This window comes from Vulpes lagopus, chromosome 9 (assembly GCF_018345385.1).
Source record: "Vulpes lagopus strain Blue_001 chromosome 9, ASM1834538v1, whole genome shotgun sequence".
Taxonomy (NCBI): Eukaryota; Metazoa; Chordata; class Mammalia; order Carnivora; family Canidae; genus Vulpes; species Vulpes lagopus.
In genome coordinates, this window is record NC_054832.1 from 9,167,435 (window position 1) to 9,186,715 (window position 19,281).

At 50.9% G+C, this 19,281-nt stretch overlaps 1 protein-coding gene across 1 annotated transcript in view; it reads left to right on the forward strand.

Moving 5' to 3' along the window:
• Positions 1-1,104: 1,104 nt before the first annotated feature.
• The window catches only part of KCNQ3 (potassium voltage-gated channel subfamily Q member 3), a 299,372-nt gene continuing 281,195 nt past the window's right edge, over positions 1,105-19,281 (forward strand). The window contains 1 exon segment of the mRNA XM_041769690.1: positions 1,105-1,493. Coding sequence (XP_041625624.1) covers positions 1,105-1,493 — 389 coding nt within the window.

A 19,281-nucleotide genomic window follows, 5' to 3' on the forward strand; every position in this document is an offset into this window, starting at 1 on the left:
CCGGGGGCTCTTTGTATTTCTTCAACCCTCTGCTCACCAGAGCGGCCAAGGGCCAAGGAAGGGCCCGGGAGGGGAGGGGAGGGGAGGGGAGGGGAGGGCAGCCCTCTCCCCCGGCACCGGAAAGCAGACAGGGAGCCACCCAGCCTGCGGACTCTCGGCAGCGCTTGGCCTTGGCCAACCCAGCAACTTGGGATTTTACTTCCAAAGCCGCGGAGCAGGGCTGGGGGGGGGACCAGGGAATGCAGAGCTGCAGCGGCCAGGCCGACGCCCGAGGGAGGTCGACAGGTCGCCGGGGGGGGACGGCGGGCACACAGCGCCCCACCCGCCCGGGTCCCCCCGCGTTGCCCCAAGGCCCCCGGGAGCGCGCGCGGCGGGGCGCGCAGGGGTGCGGGGCGCGCAGGGGTGCGGGGCGGGGCGCCGCGGGGGCCTCCCGCCGCGACGGGGCGGGACAATGGGGCCCCACCCCGGCGAGGGAGGGAGGAGGAGGGCGGAGGGAGGAGGAGGAGGAGGAGGGAGGAGGGAGGAGGGAGGGGGCGGCGTGCGCTCGGCCCGCGGCGGCGGCGGCTGCGGGGCTGAGGCTGGAGCGCGCGGGGAGGGGCGCGGCGGGGGGAGCGCGGGGGAGGGCGGAGGCGGCGGCGCGTGCGGCGGGCGGGCGGTTGGCACCGGGCTTGTAAATAAACTGCGATGCTGCCTCGGGCTCGCCGGCCCGGGTGCGGGTGCGGGTGCGGGTGCGGGTGCGGGTGCGGGTGCGGGTGCCGCCGCCGCCGCCGCCCCGGAGCGCGGGTGCCGGGCTCCCTCCGCCGCGCGCCCTAGCGCCTCCGCGCCAGCCTCCGCGCCCTCGCCGCGCCCTCGCCCGCGCCCTCGCCCGCGCCCCGGGCCCGCGGCTGCCCCGCGCGGGATGTGACCCCCGCGCCCCGCGCCCCGCGTCCCGGGGAGGCCCGTCCTCGCTGGCTCTCGGCTGGGGGCGGGTGGGGAGCGGCGCGCGGATCATGGCATTGGGGTTCCCGGGCTTGCAGCCGCCGCCGCCTGGTCCGCGCACCCGGAGCGCCCCTTCCCCCCGGAGCAGCAGCGGAGCAGGCGCCGCGGCGGGCGGGGGCGAGGCCGATGGGGCTCAAGGCGCGCAGGGCGGCGGGGGCGGCGGGCGCGGGCGGGGGCGCGGGCGGCGGCGGGGGCGGCGGCGGGGCGGCTAACCCGGCCGGGGGGGGCGCGGCGGCGGGCGACGAGGAGCGCAAAGTGGGGCTGGCGCCGGGCGACGCGGAGCAAGTCACCTTGGCGCTCGGGGCCGGGGCGGACAAAGACGGGACCCTGCTGCTGGAGGGCGGCGGCCGCGACGAGGGGCTGCGGAGGACCCCGCAGGGCATCGGGCTCCTGGCCAAGACCCCCCTGAGCCGCCCGGTCAAGAGGAACAACGCCAAGTACCGGCGCATCCAAACTTTGATCTACGACGCCCTGGAGAGACCGCGGGGCTGGGCGCTGCTGTACCACGCGCTCGTGTGAGTACCAGGCGCTCGGGGGCGGGGGGCAGCCCCGGCCGTGCCCTCGGCGCTCCCCGCGCGCTGTGTCCCGCGTGTCCCCCCCCCCGGGCCGCTGTCTGGGTGTCGGACGCCTGGGGCTCAAGAGCGAGCCCAGCGTGCAGACCCCGGGCTCCCTTGGAGATGGGATGGGCGCCTCTGCGGGCGCGCGCGGATGGCACCGTCTCCCGAGGTCGGTATCCAAGCTCCAGAGAATGATGTGGTTTCCCCCAAATTAACGCGGAGGATGAACGGGATCAAGCCGGATCCCTCCCCTGCGCTCTGTGTTGCTGCCCGGGGTGGGTCCCTTCACCTGGGGTGGCTGCTGAGTCTAGAGGCTGCATCCTGGAGTTAGGCAGGGATGGGAGTGGTAGGTGCACTGCCCACAGTGGGGTGTGAGTGTGTGTGTGCACGCGCGCATGAGCGCGGGTATCAATTGCCTGCTTGTGCCACCGTGTTCTGAGGGCTCCATCCTGGTGTAGAACCTGGGGTTGCTCCAATCGGGGGCTTGGACTGGTCAAAATGTGTGTCTTTCGGTTATTTCTTTTTTTTTTTTTATACCGAAGTTAATGAACAGGAGAGAGAATATAGAGAATGAGAGGATCTCCGGCTCCAGCCTACACAGGGGAGCTGGGAGCTTAATGCCAGGAGATGAGGGCCGGGGGTTACTTTGGCTGAGGCGCCTCCACGATCTGGTCCCCATATCCCCTCAACGTCAGCTGCTGCCGGGGAGGACAAGGGTGTGGGCCACGTGAAGGGGCCTGGGCTGGAGGTTTGAGCCCAGGCACCCTTCCCCTAGAAAGAGTCTGTTTGCCAGGCAGGATGAAAATGTGTTGCCAGGGAAGGAAGATGGAACTCCCTTGTGCACCCTGACACTCAGGACAGGAAATCTCCTTGTGTATGTGGAGGGTGGGTGGGGTGCAGAGAGGATGGCAGTGGTGACTCCTCACCCAAGAGAGAAAGTCAGAGCTGTCAGCATACACCCCGGGGCTGGGGCTGGGGCTGGCAGGGCATTTCCAGTTACCCCCTGCCTCCTCCTGTCTGTGGCTTAGTCATTCTGATGGCTGCTTTTTGGGAAGCCCTGCATTTCCAGGGTTTTGGCAGGGAACCGCCCCTAACATTGGCCCCTCTCGTGCCTGTAGTGGCACATATTCCTCTGTGTCCTCCTCCGATTGACCTGTGAGTGTTGTGATCCCCGGGAGTTCAGGGAGACTTGGAGTTGCTACCTGCCAATCATCTTTGGCTGGAATGGCTTTTCCAGATTTGGCCACCAGGTGGGGGCGTCTGCACAGGACCTCAGACTTGGCAACAGGTTTCTTGTGAGAGGTTACAGAAGCCTGGAGAGGATGCCTCCCCGAAACTGAGGAACTGGCAGCAGGAAGGGAAGGCATCCAGCCAGGAAGCACCGATCTTGGATGGTCCAGCCTCTGGCATCCACTTCCGCATGAATTTGCAAGTGTTAGTGGCTGGAGAGAGAGAGAGGGGCTGTCAGGGGAGTTACTTTTCCATTTGCTCTCTTCAGGCGGTAAAAAGGGATTAAAAATGTATTCCTCTCTGTTTCTAGCACCGTGTTTAGTTCAGTTGAACTGACGGGAGTTCCTTTAAATTAATTGATTCGTTAAATTGATAGTGGAATGTGATAGTAAAAAAAAAAAAAAATTGAGCGCACACAAACATCCAGAGACACAGCGTGGCCTTTTGCATGTAAATGGCGTTCACTGTTTATTGGTTTCTGATTTCCAAATCTGGAGTTCCACTGCCGCTTGTGTGTGGGGGGGTCCCTCTTCTCCTCCCACTGTTCCCAGACAGCACCCCTGCCCTGCCTTGCCCAATGGGGGCGGGAGGGAAGGGATAGCTAAGGCCTGTTATTGACGGAGCCCCAATTGTATCCTTCTTTTCAGTTATTCCATCTAGCAGGAGCAGGCTCGAGGAGGCCAAAACCTGTAGCCTCGTCTCCCAGAGAGGACCAGGAAAATTGGAGAGTGTGGGATATGGGAGAGGTGACTACCTAGCCAGATGCTTTCAGACATGCAAATCATTTGTTTCATTGAACTCTCTCCAGGATCTTACGAGGTGGGCATTGCTGTCTACATTTTATAGATGAGAGGAAAAAAACTTCGATAAGACCACTTGTCCAAGATCACACAGCTACTCTTCTGGCTGCTTACGTCTGACTGCAGTGGGTCAACTCTGTTTCTGAACTGGATCCCAGTTCTGACCTTCTGCCCACAATTGCAGGGCTCTGGGTAGTTCACTAGGCACCAGTGGGTCCCCCTCACCCCACTGATGACACAGGGCTCTGAAGAATACTTCTGACTTCATTTGCTAGCTCACAGCTGGCAATGGCTAGGAATGGAGTCTGGAAACCAAACAGTCAGAAATCAGGGAAGCATGATGTTAGGGAAATGTGGAATGGGCTAAGGTGATGGTGGGATTGCAGGTTCTGATTAATCGGGGATTAAATAGGAAACCGTGTTAGGTTGGGCGTCAGCTCCTGATGCCGAAGCATACCTAGTTAGTGGATGCACCGTTCGTCCCTCCTCCAGCTTAGGAGGAAGTGCAGTCAAGTGAGCAAATTGAACTTTTCATTGATGATTCAGGATTTTGCAAGGCACTGTAATTCGTGCTTCGAAGCATCCATTATCCTGTTCTGGGCTGTAGCTAATGGCATAGGGGGCCAGGAAATTGGGCTGACCACGGGCTCACAGCCTAGTGCATGCCTTTATTATTATTATCATTTTTAATGAACCAGACCCCTGAGATGTGACTCCCCTCCCCCTCCTGTCCTAAAGGTAAAATACAGCAAATGTGGAGACCAAAGGCCCCCACCCCAACCCTGTTCCCTTTGCCTTAAATGCTCGTCCCAATTTTTTCCTGGTTACCCACTTTCACCTTGACCCAGCTCTGGAGTCAGGCTTTTCCCTGGCTCCCCCACCCACCCCAGGTTGAGCTAGAATTGCCCTCCTCTGTCATGTCCTCAGCATTGGGATTTTGCACATTGCATTAGATTGATCTGCTTGCTTGTCTCTGCCTTTGAACTGAGAGCTACTTAAGAGTAAGGGCCATGGTGTTCTTTGGCGTTCTGTTTCCAGCAGGGTCCGTGGTGGTTACTTGGTAAGTAAGCATTTACTGAATGGATGAGGGAAAGAATACTCTTGGTTAACCAAGACTTTGCTCTGTATGGCTTTACTGTTATCACCACCCTCACCACCACAACCAGTAGGTACAGTCAGCATTATAGGATTTTAGTGAAGAGATTTAGCTTGCAGAAGTCTTAAAATGGACTAAGGCTGGGAGGGAGGAGGTAGGGAGGGAGGCCCCTCGTGAGGCTGATCCCTGCTCTGCTTCCTGAGCCTGAAAAAGATCCCGCTGCTGTGGAGAATGTGCTGGACTTGGAACTCCCATATGGACCTCCTGAAGTTTCTGTGACTCTGCGTGGCCTGTAGGTTGGGGATGATTACACTGCCCTGTCACAGGGTGGTGTTCATAGGCTTAAAGCATATGCATGAAATTAGGCCAGCATCAGGTACTGAATATTCATTGGTTGATTCTGAATAGGGACGCCTTAAATCACATGCCACTGTGCTGCTGTGACATTGCCCAGGGACTCCCCTTCCCTAGCCTGTCGGCAGAGAGCGATACTGGCTTCATCTTGTCACTGTGGCAGGATTGACACTCTGCCCAAGCCTCCTGCTGCCCTCACCACCTCTCTGCAGCCAGCTGGGTATGATTACTCACTCACCTGTAGACAGACCAAGGGGACATGGTCACAAGAAATAACCCACTGTTTGCATTCCAAGGTGGGTGCCCCCCCCAACCTGGGGCAGGCAGGCAGGAGTGAGAAATGGGGTACAAGGACCCGGCAGCTTACTAGATGCTGATCAGCGTTCCACGTTCTTTCTCCATTCACCTGTTGATGGACACATAGCTCATTTGTACATCTTGGCTGTTGTGAATAGCTTTTCAGTGAACGTGGAAGTGCTAATATCTCGGAGATCCCGATTTCAGTTCTTTTGGATACATAGCCAAAGTTGGGAAGTTGGGGTGGTGGCTGGATCATATGGCGGTTCAATTTCTAATTTTTTGAGGAACTTCCATACTGTTTTCCATAGTGGCTGCACCATTTTGCATTCCCATCCACAGCGTGCAAGGCTTGAAATTTCTCCCCCTTCCTCACCAGCCCTGGTTTCTCTTTTTTTGTTTGTTTGTTTGTTTTTGGATCATAGCTATCCTGATGAGTGTGAGGGATGGTTTCATTGTGTCAGTCTTTATTCAGCAGAAAGAGCATGGTCTTTGGAGCTGGACCTGAGTTTGACCCAGTCTGCTATGTCCTGGCTGTGTGACCTGGACCAACTTACTCACTTTCCTGGATTTCAGTTTCTTTATTTCTGATATGGAGATAGCCATGCCTTCTTCCCGAGGTTGTTGTGAAATTGAATTGAGATGGCCGATATACAATGCCTGAACCTTGCGTTGTGTTGGTTTGCAGCCTTGGGTGTTCCCTAGGGTAAATATAAACCTGGCCCCCTCTGCAGACAGAGGGCAAGGGGAAAGGGAAGAGAGATGTGGGCCACTCCAGGTCCCCAGGTGGCATGTATAATAAGCAATGGGACTTACACGGGAGGCTTGTCTTAGTCACTGAAAGGGAATGGTAGACAATGGAGTGTATGGACCAAGGACGGGGCAGGCACTGAGGTCCAGCTCACAGGTCCTCAGAGTGACCTCCCCCAAAACACTGCAGATAGTCCATAAATACTGTTTCCTTCTTGCTTCTCCTCTCACGTTATATTTAACCTGCCTTCCTCTTGCCCCTCTCATCAAATCCATGCCCCTCTCCTCTCTCTAATAAATTTTTTTAAAAGACTCTTTCTGAACTCCTTGCTTTCTTCCTGGCTTTCTTTTCTTTTCTTTTCTTTTTTTTCTTTTTTTTTTTTCTATATGATACTTTCAAACCGCTGGAGTCAGTGAAGAAGTACAAAAAAAAAAAAAAATGGTTGACCACGACAGTCCCCAGTAGCAGGTGTCTGGGCCCCGGTGAGCTGGGAGGGTCTGTGACCATGGGTGTCTCACCATCCAGGAGAAAGGCTCACATCAGGTGGCCATCAGTGCTGGAAGGGAGGGTACAGTGTGTCTCCTCTACGAATGAAAACAGGTTCTGAGATATTAGGCAATTTGTCCAGACTCTTGGAGCTACCTAAGCAGTAAAACTGGGGTCCTGCCACAATGTTCCACTTATGTTGTAGTGCTGTCTTCACCACATCACTGCTGTCCCAAGTGGCAGATGACATAGAAGAAAGATAACAGGGAGAGACTGGAACTCTACCTTCCTGGATGAGGAGGACTTTTCTGGAAAGTCACCAGAAGAGGGGTGCCTGGCTGGCTTAGTGGGTCAAGCAGGAGACTCTTGATCTCGTGGTTGTGAGTTTGAGCCCTGTGCTGTGTGTAGAGCTTGCTTTGAAAAAAAGTTCCTAGAGGAAAGCTGGTCTGGAGCCTTTGTACAAGTTGAGTAGTGGTGAGACTTTTCAGACTTTGATATGCATGTGAATCACCTAGGCGAGAAGATAGCTGAAGAAGAATCTGGCAGGGCAGCCTGGTTGGCTCAGCATTTTAGTGCTGCCTTCAGCCCAGGGCCTATCCTGGAGACCTGGGATCGAGTCCCACGTCAGGCTCCCTGCATGGAGCCTGCTTCTCCTTTTGCCTGTGTCTCTGCCTCTCTCTCTCTCTCTCTCTCTCTCTCTCTCTCTCTCTGTGTCTCTCATGAATAAATAAATAAAATCCTTAAAAAAACAAGAAAGAAGAATCTGGCAGGCTTCTCTTGAATCAGTCATCAAACTTGTGCATAATGAATTCAACTGACTCTTAACCCTCCCCAGGAATAATTCAGTGAAAAATGAACAACATACCTGCAGTTGTGCCTAAGATGACCTGAATCCAATCATGAAGAAATAAACAAATCTACATTGTGGGACATCCTGCAGGATATCCAGTGCAGTCTCTTCCAAAGGGTCCCTTTTGGAAGAACAAACAAGGAGAACTGTCCCAGTCAAAGGAGCTGAAAAGACATGACAGCCAAATGCAACTCATGCACATAAACAAGTGAGACTATATCAAACTAAAAGGCTTCTGTGTGGAAAAGAAGCAGTCAACGAAATGGGAGAAAGGCATCTTGAAGGTGTCCTGCAGGATGGGAGAAAATATGTGCAAATCCTATATTTGATAAGGGCTTGATATCCAAAATATGTCAGGAACCCATACAACTCAACAGCAAGAAAGCAAATGATCCTATTAAAAAATGGGCGCAGGACCCAAATAGAAGGGTATTAGGAAGGGTATAGGAAGATAGTCACATAGCCAACATGTACATGAAAAGGTGCTCAGCATCCACTTATCAGCAGTGAAATGCAAAATGAAACCCCCGTGAGGTGTCAGAATGGCTATTATCGGAAAGCCAAGAGATAACAAGTGTTGGTGAGGATATGGAGAACACGGAACCGCGGCGCACTGTTGGTGGAAACGTAAATTGTTATACAGTTTTCACGCTATGTAAAATGACATGGAAGTTCCTCAAAAAAATAAAAATAGAACTGTCAGATAGTTCAGCAGTCCCACTTCTGGGTATCTATCTGAAGGAAATGTAATCACTGTCTTAAAGAATGTGAACCCCTATGGACATTGCAGCATAATTTATACCAGTCAAGACAAGGAAACAATCTAAATGTCCATGGATGGATGAATGGATAAAGAAAATGTGGTTTATACGCACAATGGAATGCCGTTGTTCAGCCATAAAAAAGGAGATCATGTCATTTCAACGACATGGATGAACCTCGAGGGTATTGTGTTAAGAAAACTAAATCAGGGGCACCTGGGTGGCTCAGTGGTTGAGCGTCTGCCTTCAGCTCAGGGCGTGATTCCGGGGTCCTGGGATCGAGTCTCGGATCAGGCTCCCTGCAGGGACCCTGCTTCTCCCTCTGCCTATGTGTCTGCCTCTATCTGTGCGTCTCTCATGGATAAATAAATAAAATCTTTAGAAAACTAAATCAGACAGAGAAAGACGAATACTGTATGATCTCACTTACTGTGGAATCTTAAAAAAAAACAAAACAAAACCCTGAACTTAGCAAAAGAGATCAGATTGGTGGTTGCCAGTGGCTGGGGACTGGGGGAAATGGTGAAGATGGTCCAAAGGTACTAACTTCTAGTTATAAGATGAATAAATTCTGGGGATCTACTGCACAGCATTGTGACCGCAGTTAACAATACTATATTGCATATTTGAGAGTTGCTGGGAGAGCAGATCTTAAAAGTTCTCATCACACTCACATACACACACAGAAGTAGCTATGTGAAGTGCTAGATATGCTTATGAATCTTATGTGGTAGTCATTTCATTATATATGTGTGTATCAAAGCATGACATTGCGCTTCTTTTTTTTTTTTTTCTTTTTTTTTTTTTTTTTTTGACATTGCGCTTCTTAAACTTACACGATATTACGTGTCAATTATATCTCAGTAGAGTTGGAAAAAAAAGACAAAGTTGTTAACTCTTGATTGGATTCCAGATTGAAAAAACAAATAACAATAAAGGGTATTATTATAGGGACAGTTAAGAAAATTTGGACCCGGACTCCATGTTAGATAATATTATTAGGTCAAAGTTTAATTTCTTGAGCATTGTGGCTCTGTAGGTGAATGTTCTATTTTTATGAGCTATAGAGTGTCTTCTTTAGTGGTCAAGTGTCACAATACCCACAACTTACTTTCCAATGTTGGGCACACATGCAGACCATGCAAGCATTCGTGTGTGCACACAGGACGTATGCAGAGCAAGAGAGAGGAGGCACTTGTGGCAAAAATATTAACAGTTGGAAAATCATCGTGAAGAAAATATGTGTGGGTCTTATACTACTCTTAACTTTAAATTAAAAAGAAACAAAAAAGTTAAAAATATTTAAAAAGAAGACTAAACATGCACAAACAACACAGAGCATATGCATGAATGCAGATAACAGGCCCCACCCCAGAAATTGATGCCATTGGACTGAGGGGGTCCAGGCATGGCCCTTAGGTGTTTCCAATATGAAGCCAGGCCTGAGAACCATTGGCCAAACTGAACAGGCTTTTTTGGTTCACGGATTCTGTATAGGATGTGCCTCAGGTTCCTCTCTATCTTGGGCTTTTGTCCAGGTGATGGCAAATAGTCCAGAGGTGCAACTTAGCGTGCTAAGGTCATTCGTGTCAAGGCCAAGCTTTGTGCCAGGCTGAGTCAAGCGCCAAATTTGTGCCAGGCTGTTGAGGAAGATGAGCCATATTTCTCCTGGGGAGAGAGACACTTGAAACAACTAAATTTGAGTACGCCAGCAAATGCAATAATCGTATGCAAATGAGGAGCCAGGCGTGGAGAAAGGGCTTGCACCTTTGAGCCTCCTGTGTTGTGTTAAGGAGATTCCTCCTAAGGAGATTTACGACACTGGAGGTAAGACAAAGGTCCTACTGTTTGTCCAGTTGACGACTAACCTTCCGCTCCTGCTTGGAGATCCGAATGCTACGTGCAGTTAACTTGGATGCTCCGTTATTATTCTTCCATTAGCAGGAAGCTCCCCCTTTCCAGTTTGTAATCATGAAAAATAATTCCATCGATGTTTAAAAGTGTCATAGGTCAATGGGGATCCTGTGGTATTTTCCAAAGAAGCAAGGCCCTGCTCTCTTTTTTGTCTGGGTCTTGAAGTTTTGATGGAATGAAAACAATTTGTTACAGCTCTTTATGTTATTTTATTATGACTTTTTAAAGATTTTTAAAAATTTATTTATTTGAGAAAGAGAGTGAGCAAGCACAAGTGAGTGGTGGGGCAGAGGGAGAAGCAGACTCCTCGCTGAGCAGGGAGTGGGGCTCAATCCCCGACCCTGGAATCACGCCCTAAGCTGAAGGCAGGCACTTCACCGACTGAGCCACCCAGGTGCCCTGTTACATCTCTTTAAAACTGAGCAATGCTCAGAGGAGCAAGTGAAAGATCTTCCAGTGTGGATTGATTAAAAACCCTTGGTAGACACAGCACCATGTGGCTCTGGTTTGGGGTGGCTCAGTCAGCTGTCGGTTTGTCAGAAGTGCATTGGATGAGCTGTTAGGAGAACTGCACTAACCGTGTGGTTCGGGTACCTCACTAGTCCCACAGTCTGCAAATGCTCACCGCATGGGATTGGTGTAGGAGTCCTGGGAGAAAACGTGTGAGGGAGTGTGTGGAAACTATGGTGGTGGGTGTTTCCCTCAAGCTGTAAAAGGATCAGATGAGTCCACGGTTAGGTCGGGAGCTCTGTCTGGGTCTGAGCACCTGCCCACGCACAGCTTTGCCACATTGCTGTCTGCTGCATTACCTCTTAGTGTTCTAACTTAGCACATACATCCGCAGGGATGGAAGATGGTTACCTTTGGGGACAGTGACGAGGAAGAGGTTTGCAGGTGACAAGATGATGTCAATACCGAGGTTTCGGGCCACCTCTGGCTTTGCAGGTGTCATAGGATACAGATGCGGTGTCATCCAAACTGCGGCCTTATCGGACAGGACTTTTCATTCTGCCACAGAGGGGTGGACAACTTGTCATGTGCTCTTGGGAGAACAAACTGGGTTATGATTTAGGAACAAGATTCCTTCTTGCTTGTGGTTTATGAAGAATAAAAGCATGTACGTAGCAGTTGGCTCATGGAGTGCACCACACATCAGCTCTGCTTGGATCCCTCCTGTGGTGGGCTTCTCTCCATGCTGAAGACCTGGGTTAGGATCTTCCTTTCTCTCTCCCAGCCCCCTCCTCCTTCCAGAGACCTGTAAAATCATCTGGACCTTGTAAGAGTTTAATAGTTGAGGGACGCCTGGGTGGCTCAGCAGTTGAGCACCTGCCTTCAGCCCAGGGCCTGGGCCTGGGGTCCTGGGATCCGGTCCCGCATCGGGCTCCCTGCAGGGAGCCTGCTTCTCCCTCTGCCTGTGTCTCTGCCCCGCCCCACCTCTCTCTGTCTCTCATGAATAAATAAAATCTTAAAAAAAAAAAAAAAAAAAGGATTCCTGCTTTATACACATTACAGAAAATCCCTTCTACTGAATTGCTGCGTCTGGCTTCCTTAAGGAACAGACAACCTGACATAGAGATTCTTTGCCACTGACCCTTAGATGCTTTGCAAATTTGCAATAGCAGTTCAAGCCCTTTTCTTCCTTTGATGGGTGACTTTTGGAAGAGATGGGGTGAAATACTATCCAACATACTGCGCTAGGGAATGTGTTCATCCAGTGCCGGCCATCTGTACTAATGGAAAATCACTTAGCACTATCACACTATTTATCTCCCTACTCCTACCCTTTCCTAGAATCCCAGCTTTGGCTTTATCTCACCTCTGTATCACTCATGGATGCTTCTCTACCTGGTGATGTCAGTCCAGAAAATGGAACCGGAAGGCCTTAGTAATAATCAGCAAGTCTAATTCAACTGATCAGCAGTAATTATGTAACAGCATTTTATGGGATTTATGGACCTAGCACTGAGAGAGGCACTTGGCCGATTACAGACCTCGGAGGCCTTCAGAGCTGGAAGGAACCATGGAGAAGATGAAACTTGAGGCCTAGAGCTGTTAGAAACTTGCCTATAGTCACACTACTGACAAAGGGAAGGACCTGAACCCGGGTCTTCTTCCAAGGTTGACGCCCATGCAGCCTCATCGGCTCTTGCTCGTGATGCTCCAGTGGCTGCGTACCAATAGAGCCGTTTTGCTACAGCAGGTTTCCTCCGGGTTGCACCGGCTTAGGGTTTGGATCAAATGAACAGAAGAAAGAGTAAAGCCAGGGGCGGGCTGACCTGGCGCCCATATGCAGGTTGCTGGCGGCCTCTTGCCAAGGAGGGTTTCTCCTCTGCTGAAATTCCCAAACCACCTTTGCTCAGTCTCCTCCACCCGCTGCCCCCCACCCTCCAGTCCTCTGCCAAGGGTTCCGTCAAGTAGTCTCTGGTTTCCATTGAGCTCAGCATCGAGTTGGGACATTCAAAACCATCATCTTATAACTAATGTTTTTATCCTTTTGTGTTGTTTATAATGTCACCTCTGGGACGGCACCACCATTTGGTCCATTCATGGAAATCTGATATATTTTCATTAGTAACAGGAACTGACATTTATAGAGTCACTTCCCTGTGCCATGTTGGGCGTAAGACTCGGGATGGTTCTCCCAAGGGGTGGCTGAAAGCCCAGCCACCAGGAGCCCAGAGTTTGAACCCTGAGTCTTAGGCTAATTTGCCCTGTAGCCTTCAACAAGTCATTTTACTTCTAATCTGATAAATGGATCTAACGCTCCCTGCCTTATAGGTTGTTGCATGGATTAAATGAAGTAATTCATGCAAGTGCTCAGCAGAGTGCTAGCAGTGGATCTTAGCCTGTGTTCCTCCAGGAGCTCCTTGAGCCAAGGAGCCCAGAGCAAGTGGTTTATTTAACATAGGACCTCCCCCCCCCCCCCGTGACATTTTAATGCCACAGATAGTCTGCATGTTCCTTTGTGTAGTGTAGGTACATCTGAGCTTGATATATAAAAAGAGTAAGATTTTTTTCACTCAGCCTCATTCCCCTAAGAACTAATTTTGCCCCCCCCCCCGCCCCGCAAAGACAATACCATTCCCATTGAGAATGCACAGTTTAGGAGGTGATTAAAAAAATAGAGAAATCAGTAAAACTGGGGAAAGACAGGGAAATCCGACAAGAAGGAAAAAGTGGCTGGAGGATGCATTTTCAAGCAGGTTGCCATGGGGGCCCTTGAAGTTCAGCCCCAGACCCTGCCTGGACTGCAGTGTGGAAAGGTGCACAATTATCCTCCGTCCATCCCTGGCTCAGAGATGCTCTGGGGTATTATCTCTCAGTGAAATCCCATAGACAGAAATGTGGGCCGTTTGCCAACGGCATTTGTCAAAGGCCACGTTTGGCAGGTGCTGCCAGTGGGTTCTGGGGAAACACGGGAGGGGACCAGCCATGACTGCTACACATTGTCTCCTTTGTAAGTGAAGGAAATATCATGCGTTGGGATCACGAAGTTTCTTTGTTTCTCTCAGTGGTTCTTAAGTAAAGGAAGTCTTTGTGGCCTCGGGGTCATGGTAATTCTGTAGTATTTTTCCCCCTCATTAATTTTTCATTTGGGACAGTCATTCAAGAAAAAAAAAAAAAACAATCTGAAATAAAAGTATGTCTAAATATGTCAATTCAGTGGCTGGTATCTAGTGATAGCTCACCTTTCTGAGTTCTTAATGAGCCCCAGGATCATAAGAGTTCTCAAACCCAGCACCGTGAAGCCATGGCCTGCGATCCCCTTTGGGGAAGAAGCTTTTTCCTGTTGAGATCATGGTGTGTTTACATATTAGTAATTTTCACAAAATAAAACAGGAGGGTTACTTAAAATAAGCACAGAAAAACTTCAGTCCCGCTGACTGTGATTCTGAGCGGTTTTTGCAATACTTTCAAAGAATGAAGGATCTTACTAATTTATAACGTGGGAAAACATTAGCATTTTCAAAACAGGATGAAAATAGATATTCCAATGGCTTTGACAAAAACTTCTTTTGCTGAGAACATGGAAGGATGTTGGCTGTGAAGTGTGGTCCCCTAACTTCCACCCTTTGCCTCCGTTCTGGTTTTCTGGGGGAAATAATTAACATTCGCCTTCAGGATTCTGGAATGTTAGAGGGAATGTTGAGATTTCTTCTTGAACTCTTTTTTTTTTTTTTTTGATCCCCTTATTTTAACACTTAATGTATGCCTGGGAAGAGATTTCATGGGAAAATCTGAATCCTTTAGGTTTAATGTATATGCCTCCAAGTATCTGCTAATGGAACTCAAGGAATTTTTCTGATTGCTCAGCAGACATTGGTTTCAGGCCTTGTAGATGCCAGGCCTTGGGCTAGCACTAGAGATGGATAAGTTGGGTTTTGCCCTGGACGGGCTCATGATCCAGTAGGTAAATAAATAATTGCATAGTGGTGAGATACCCACTCTAGTGTATACATTTCCCAAGACTGCTTGGGGCTGAGGAAACTTTATCAACACGGCCTAAATGATTCAGGGAAGATTTCCATCAACAAGAAGTAGATTTCAACATATATATGAGCTTCAAGACCACTGCTTTGTTCATTTTCTTGAGTATGACCACGACCATGAGTGTGTCACACATCAATAACTCAGAGGTCTAACTTACTCTCACCTAGAAGGAAAGGGACTGAAATGGAGGCAAGAGAAAGTTAGGACCATAAATCCCAACAGCTGAGTGAACTTTGCGCTGGGCTATAATTTAAAGAGGTTGAAGGCTTGCTTTGTAGCTGGAGGTTTCCTATATGCCAGTATCCATTCTCTGGGGCCTAGAGCCTAATGCGGCACCTGGCACAGCAGATACCCAGTGTTGGGTAATTGGACAAGTGCCATCCCCACAAGGCACTCAGTTTAAGTGATAGAAGCTGAAACACGTATCAGTAAGAGTGACTTCGAATCCTGGCTGTGCTGTTGTCCAGCTAGGTAACCTTGAGTGAACGGCTTGAGAAGCCTGCACGTGTTTCCTCTGCTGTAACGTGGACCATGCTTATGCACGTAGTTGGTGTAAGGACTCAATGCAATGGCTGTAATATGCTCCAAAACCTGGTTTGAGCTCATGGTCAATATCTGATAAATGGGTATTCTTTTGCAGTCATGCTAAGATAAAAATGTCTGCAAATAAAAGTAATACCGAAGTCACTACCGTAATTTCCACCTGAACATGATGAAGTTCTGAAAGAACGTGTGACTAATAAGGTTTGAGGAAGGAACTGACATTGGGGGGTTGGAAGGTGGGGGGAGAAACAGATTCTACGGCCTGACTCAGGGCACCCGAGGAAGCAGCGGTGCTGAGAAGGACCCCTGAGTAGTTACCCAATACCTGAGCAGTGCTCCTCAGAACTGCCCAGGTCTTCTAGAACAAGGGAAGATGGAGAGACCATAGCCAGGAGGGGCCTGTGCAAATGTGGCACGCTAGATGTGATTCTGGAACAGAAAAAGGACATCAGCTAAAAACTAAGGAAATTGGGATAAGGTATCGACTTTAGTTCAGAAGAATGCATCAGCACTGGCTCACCTGTGGTAACAAACGTACCATACTAGTCCGAGATGTTGGTGATAGGGAAACCGAGTGTGCTAAGTTATGTGGGAACTGTCTGTCCCATGTTCTCGGTGTTTCTGTAAATCGGAAACTGTGCTAAAAAACGAAGTCTATTTTAAAGAAGGTAATTGGAGGATCTGCAAGCACTTGCATGCATGTGAGTCCTCCAACCTGGTAGGTAGGCGCGGAAGCTCAGCCTTGACAGGTGCAATCGTGTCTTCCACGTCTCACAGTTAAGACTTGAACTTTGGACTCAGGTCATGCGGTTTCAATTCTAGTCTGGCTTTCGCTATTACTCTTTGCCCTGCCCCCATTTTATTCACTGATGTCAGGAAATTATGATCTTCTTAAGAGACGGTGTTCAGGGACGCCTGGGTAGCTCAGCGGTTGAGCACCTGCCTTCGGCTCAGGGCGTGATCCCTGGGGTCTGGGAATCGAGTCCCACATGGGGCTCCCTGCGTGGAGCCTGCTTCTCCCTCTGCCTGTGTCTCTGCCTCTCTCTCTCTCTCTCTCTCCCTCTCTCTCTCTCTGTGTGTGTGTGTGTGTCTTTCATAAATAAAATCTTTTTAAAAAAGAGAGAGAGACGGTGTTCAGGTCCTGTCTGTGTGCCATCATCTGGTTGGAACTGCCAGAGCCAGGCTTCTTCTGATCGATTCCTTGGGTACAGTAGGAGGGGACAGTATGCTTTCCCTTCCATGTCACTGACCAGTACTAGGTCTCCTGGTCCCCTTCCATGGGCCAGCGAGGTAAAGGCCGAGGGAACGACTGTGAAAAGCTACTGTGAATGGTTCTGATTCAGCCCCCCAGGGTCTGGCACATTGCCAGCCAGACAAAAGGGCTTCTGTTGGGACCAGAAGGTGGAGGAGTGGCTTCTGGGTAGACACCAACACATCTCCCCTAGTTGGGGATCATCCTCCTCCTGGTTGTCACCAGGAGCCCTTATCAGAGGCTGGGAGTGATGACCACCACCAGGGTCTTCTCTCCCCGTCATGTCAATCCTCAGGCTCTGCTTGAAGGCTTGTCGGCCCTGGCCCTCTGCAGAGAGGGGACCCTGGGGTGTCCACTACTGCTTTTCCTTTGAAGGTGTAGGACATGCTTCTGGAAGTGCTGGACACCCTGGTGGGCCTTTCCCATTGCAGTATCCCAAGCAAACTGCTGAGCCATGAAGAAATGACGGGACAGTAATTAGTTCGTCTGATTGAAGCTACCGTACTTAACTGGTTGATTGTTGGGGTTGGGGTGGGAAGCAGGAAACCTCCAGAGCCGTCTCACTGTGCGGCCCTGTCCTGACTCACCTGGAGGGTGGTGGTGTCAGGCCAGAGGTGGCCTCATGGAACCAAGGGGCCTTGGCCCAGGAGACAGGATAGCAGGACTCTTGTTCTGGGTTCTTTGACGGTCACGGTGGGGTCACCATGGGTAAGGGTGGATGGATTTAACACAGCTCCTGCCTTTAGAGAGCTCACCGTCCAGACAGGAGTGAGACGTGCACATGACCACACCGCGGTGCAGGGTGGCCCGCCTTTGTCTTCACATGTGAGTAAATCCTTATTTTTCCATCTGTGTGGCCCCAGAAAGTTTGCATAACTTTCCTGAGCTTCAAATTTGCCATCAGTAAAATGGGAAAATAGGACCTGCCCCATCAGACCACTGACCATAGGAAGGCATAATGGCTAGAAAGCAGCTGTCTCCGTGCTCTTGGTGCCAGTGCTAAGGAATGACTCCTGGCACGCAGGCTGGGAGTCACAATAAAGGCAGATGGCTGTGGGTTGGTTCTGGGATCGGACTCTGGCAGGCTTCCTGGAGGAGGCAGCTTTTGATCTAGGCATAGAAGGACGCAGTGCTGTCAGGGTGAGGGTTAGGGCTGAAGGCAGAAGGAGTAATTTTGGTGAAGCCTTGGAGGTGAGAAATGTAGCAGGAGAGTCAGGTGTGACCCTCTCCTGGTGGCTGCAGGGAAGGGGGCGGGGGGATGGAAGGGAGGGGGCGGTGAGAGGATAAAACAGCTGTGCTTGGAGGAGTCAAGCCTCTTGGACGTATGGAATCGCCTCGCACCTCTGGACAAGAAACTCTTGTGTTTCTGTGCCTTTCCTTCTCCCCTGAAAAATTAGGTCGTTGGATACTTTCTAGGCTTTCTCAGCGGAGACGCTGTCAGCATTCTGGACGGAAGTCTTGCTCACTGGGCAGCAGTGTCTCACATTGTGCAGGCTTCTCAGCATCCTTGTGAGCCCTGCCTGCAAGATGCCGTTACAACCCCGGGTCCTCATAAACCAGACCACTCCCAGGCTTTTCCCAAGGTGCTGATGGGGGGCGGTGGCACCCTCGGCTGAGGACCACTGGCCTCCAGGGGCCGTCACTCTGTGGCTGATGCCACGAGTCCAGGCAAAAATATATGTAGGAGGCTCACGGGGTCAGTACAGTGTTTTTATGACTTCAAGAAATCCCCAACTGCTTTTGGAGCCACAAGGGTTTGGCTCAGGTATGATACCCACATTGATCATTTCAGAAGTTGGGGGGAATGAAAGTTACCCAAGTACAAACCACGTACTGCACAAGCACGCATGCATGCGCATGCACACGCACACACCCCACACCCACACCCGCACCCACACACAGACCTATACCTTCATTCCTAAGCTTCAGCTTTTGGAACATTAATTAGTGTCCCTGCATGAAACAAATTAAGCTGGGGACCTTGTTGCTTCCAGCTGGAAAAAAAAAAAAAAAAAGAGAGAGAGAGAGAGAGAGAGAGAGAGAAAAAACAGGGCTGGGAATTGGTGGCATTGGAAATGCAGAGCTGTGCACTTGTTACTGAGTTATAAGCACCACAGCACAGACCCTCCTCCCCTGTGCCAGGGAAGCCCGCTGCTCCTGGGCGCTCGGGCTGGATGGGGAGACGGTGTGTGGGTGACCACGGGGCTTCTGTGTCCGGCGACAAAGGTGTGCAGTGGAACAGCGTCTCAGCTAGGCTGCAGGGCTCCGAGGCCCGGCTGTGTAGCCGCTTGCAAACCACACTTTGCTTCTGTGCATCTCCGTTTTCATCATCTGCGACCGGGAGGTGTCACAGTGCCCACCTCACAGCATGGTCGTGAGGATCACGGGACTTCAGAAGCGGAAACCATGGAGAAGAGCACCCGGGTGCAAAGCTGGGGCCGTGTGTATCTGCGGGTGGGATGAGGAAGGCCTGTGGAGGCCTCCAGGATTCTAGCTGCAAACGCAGTAGGTGCTCAATAAACACCCACTGAAAAATAAGGCCAAATGAGGCACCGGGAGTCAGGGTAGGCCGCCCACGTGGGAGAGTGGCTGCCTCCTCCTGCTGTATTAATTATTTCACTTGGAACATACTTGTGATGTGAAATGTGCCACTTCTGTGCAGTTCACCACCATCCAGAGAAGCTTTTCCATCTTGGAAAACGGAAAGGCCGCACTCGTCCATCCTGAGTGAGGCTGCTGAGACAGAAATACCGTAACCTGGGTGGATTCAGCGACAGGCGTCACTGTCTCGTGCTTCTGGGGTCTGGGGAGTCTGAGGTCCAGGTGTGGGCAGACTTGGTGTCTGCTGAGAGCCCTCTTCTGGTTCCCAGCCAGCCAGCTTCTCGCTGTGTCCTCACGTGGCGGAAGGGCAGGGGAGCCCT